This window comes from Arachis ipaensis, chromosome B03, assembly GCF_000816755.2.
Source record: "Arachis ipaensis cultivar K30076 chromosome B03, Araip1.1, whole genome shotgun sequence".
Lineage (NCBI taxonomy): Eukaryota > Viridiplantae > Streptophyta > Magnoliopsida > Fabales > Fabaceae > Arachis > Arachis ipaensis.
In genome coordinates, this window is record NC_029787.2 from 135,203,618 (window position 1) to 135,205,202 (window position 1,585).

At 32.4% G+C, this 1,585-nt stretch overlaps 1 protein-coding gene and 1 long non-coding RNA gene across 2 annotated transcripts in view; both read left to right on the forward strand.

Annotated features, from left to right (window-relative positions):
• The window catches only part of LOC107632196 (mitochondrial dicarboxylate/tricarboxylate transporter DTC), a 3,079-nt gene extending 1,806 nt beyond the window's left edge, over positions 1-1,273 (forward strand). Inside the window, exons 5-6 of the mRNA XM_016335886.2 lie at positions 434-648; positions 878-1,273. Of these exons, the coding sequence (XP_016191372.1) occupies positions 434-648; positions 878-934 (272 nt within the window). The 3' untranslated portion in view covers positions 935-1,273. The remainder of the gene's footprint in view (positions 1-433; positions 649-877) is intronic.
• The window catches only part of LOC110270486, a 19,920-nt gene that overhangs the window by 2,670 nt on the left and 15,665 nt on the right, over positions 1-1,585 (forward strand). The gene's annotated exons all lie outside the window — the stretch shown is intronic.

A 1,585-nucleotide genomic window follows, 5' to 3' on the forward strand; every position in this document is an offset into this window, starting at 1 on the left:
CTCATCTCTAATGCTTTTAAGTGTTCATCACCTGTTTTGTGCATGTGGTACTGTGTTCATCAATTCTAATGTATCTATGGTGACACTGCATATACATTGCATATACACTGGGAGGATTATTTCTCTAGCTACTTACTTTTTCTATTGGGGCTCTCCTGATATTTGTCAAATAGCACCAAGTCTTCCTGTTAAATTATAAGGATTAGGATTATCAGTGCTAATGCTGAAACAATTGGATTGTTTATTTATTTCATTATATTAAATGAAGCATATATCATATTCAATTAACCATTTATATTCTAAGTCTCCATTGGGGTAATGACTGTTCATTTTCAAGGACCATAAGCCATATGTGTGAAATTTGCTTTTATACTATGAAGGATTCATGGTCATCATTTTGCTACTAACTGTCTATTGAATCTTTTTTATATAGGTGCAAGTGCTGTTTCTGGATTCTTCGCATCTGCTTGCAGTTTGCCATTTGACTATGTCAAGACCCAGATTCAAAAGATGCAACCGGATGCCGAGGGAAAATATCCATACACGGGCTCTGTTGATTGTGCTCTCAAAACCTTGAAAGCAGGAGGACCTTTCAAGTTCTACACTGGATTCCCTGTCTACTGTGTTAGAATTGCTCCTCATGTCATGGTATGTATTTTCCTTTATCCCGTTGGTTGGTTTGGATGATCTCCAATAATATCTTTCAAGAAAGTTATACTTCATGTTAGGTATAAAATTAATTTATGTTTAGATGTGATATAGAAGGATCTTTCATTGTTGGACAATTTTTTGATGATGTAAACAAGTTCCAAAGTCCTGCCTATGATGTTTTATCATTCACATGTTAGTAATCATTGTTATTTGGTTGGTTATGCAGATGACATGGATTTTCCTAAACCAGATTCAGAAATTGGAGAAATCTGCTGGGTTGTAGGGGAAGCTAGTGGTGGGCATTTTGTGTTGGATTCAAGCTTTTTGAGCATTTAATAATTTGTTGGCTGTGTTGTAGCCCTTTTTGGCAAAAATTAAAACATGAAAGGAGCTAATCATTTTTTATAAGATTTAATTAATCTTCGATCATGAAGCGGGAATATGACATACTTGACAATGTATTATCTATAAATTGCGGCTGTAGCAGAATAGTATAAATTCCATTTTTGAATGGATGTCATGTGATTGAGAAACTTGTGGAGATGATTGATGTCCTAAGCCAGAATAAGTACTCTATCTCATATACCATTTCAACATCAACTTTGTTCTTTTATTGGATGCATTTCTTGTCACTCCATTTTTTTTTGAGTTTATCTGCCTTTTTATATGAAGTTATGGTTGAACATGAGATTCATGTGATAATGTAGATATTTTAAATTATAGAATTTAAAAGCTGATTTGTTTCCCATTTTAAAGACACTTGAAAGTTTAGCTCCACCTGTAATTTTCGATCTATAGTTAATCAAAAAATAATATTGTTCGTTTCGGATTTCTTTTGTATATGATAAGTCTATTTTTAAAATAGGAGTTTTTACTAAATGTCTTAAAAGTATTAATTAAACTATTAAAGATATAAAAGTAAAATGTTTAACCT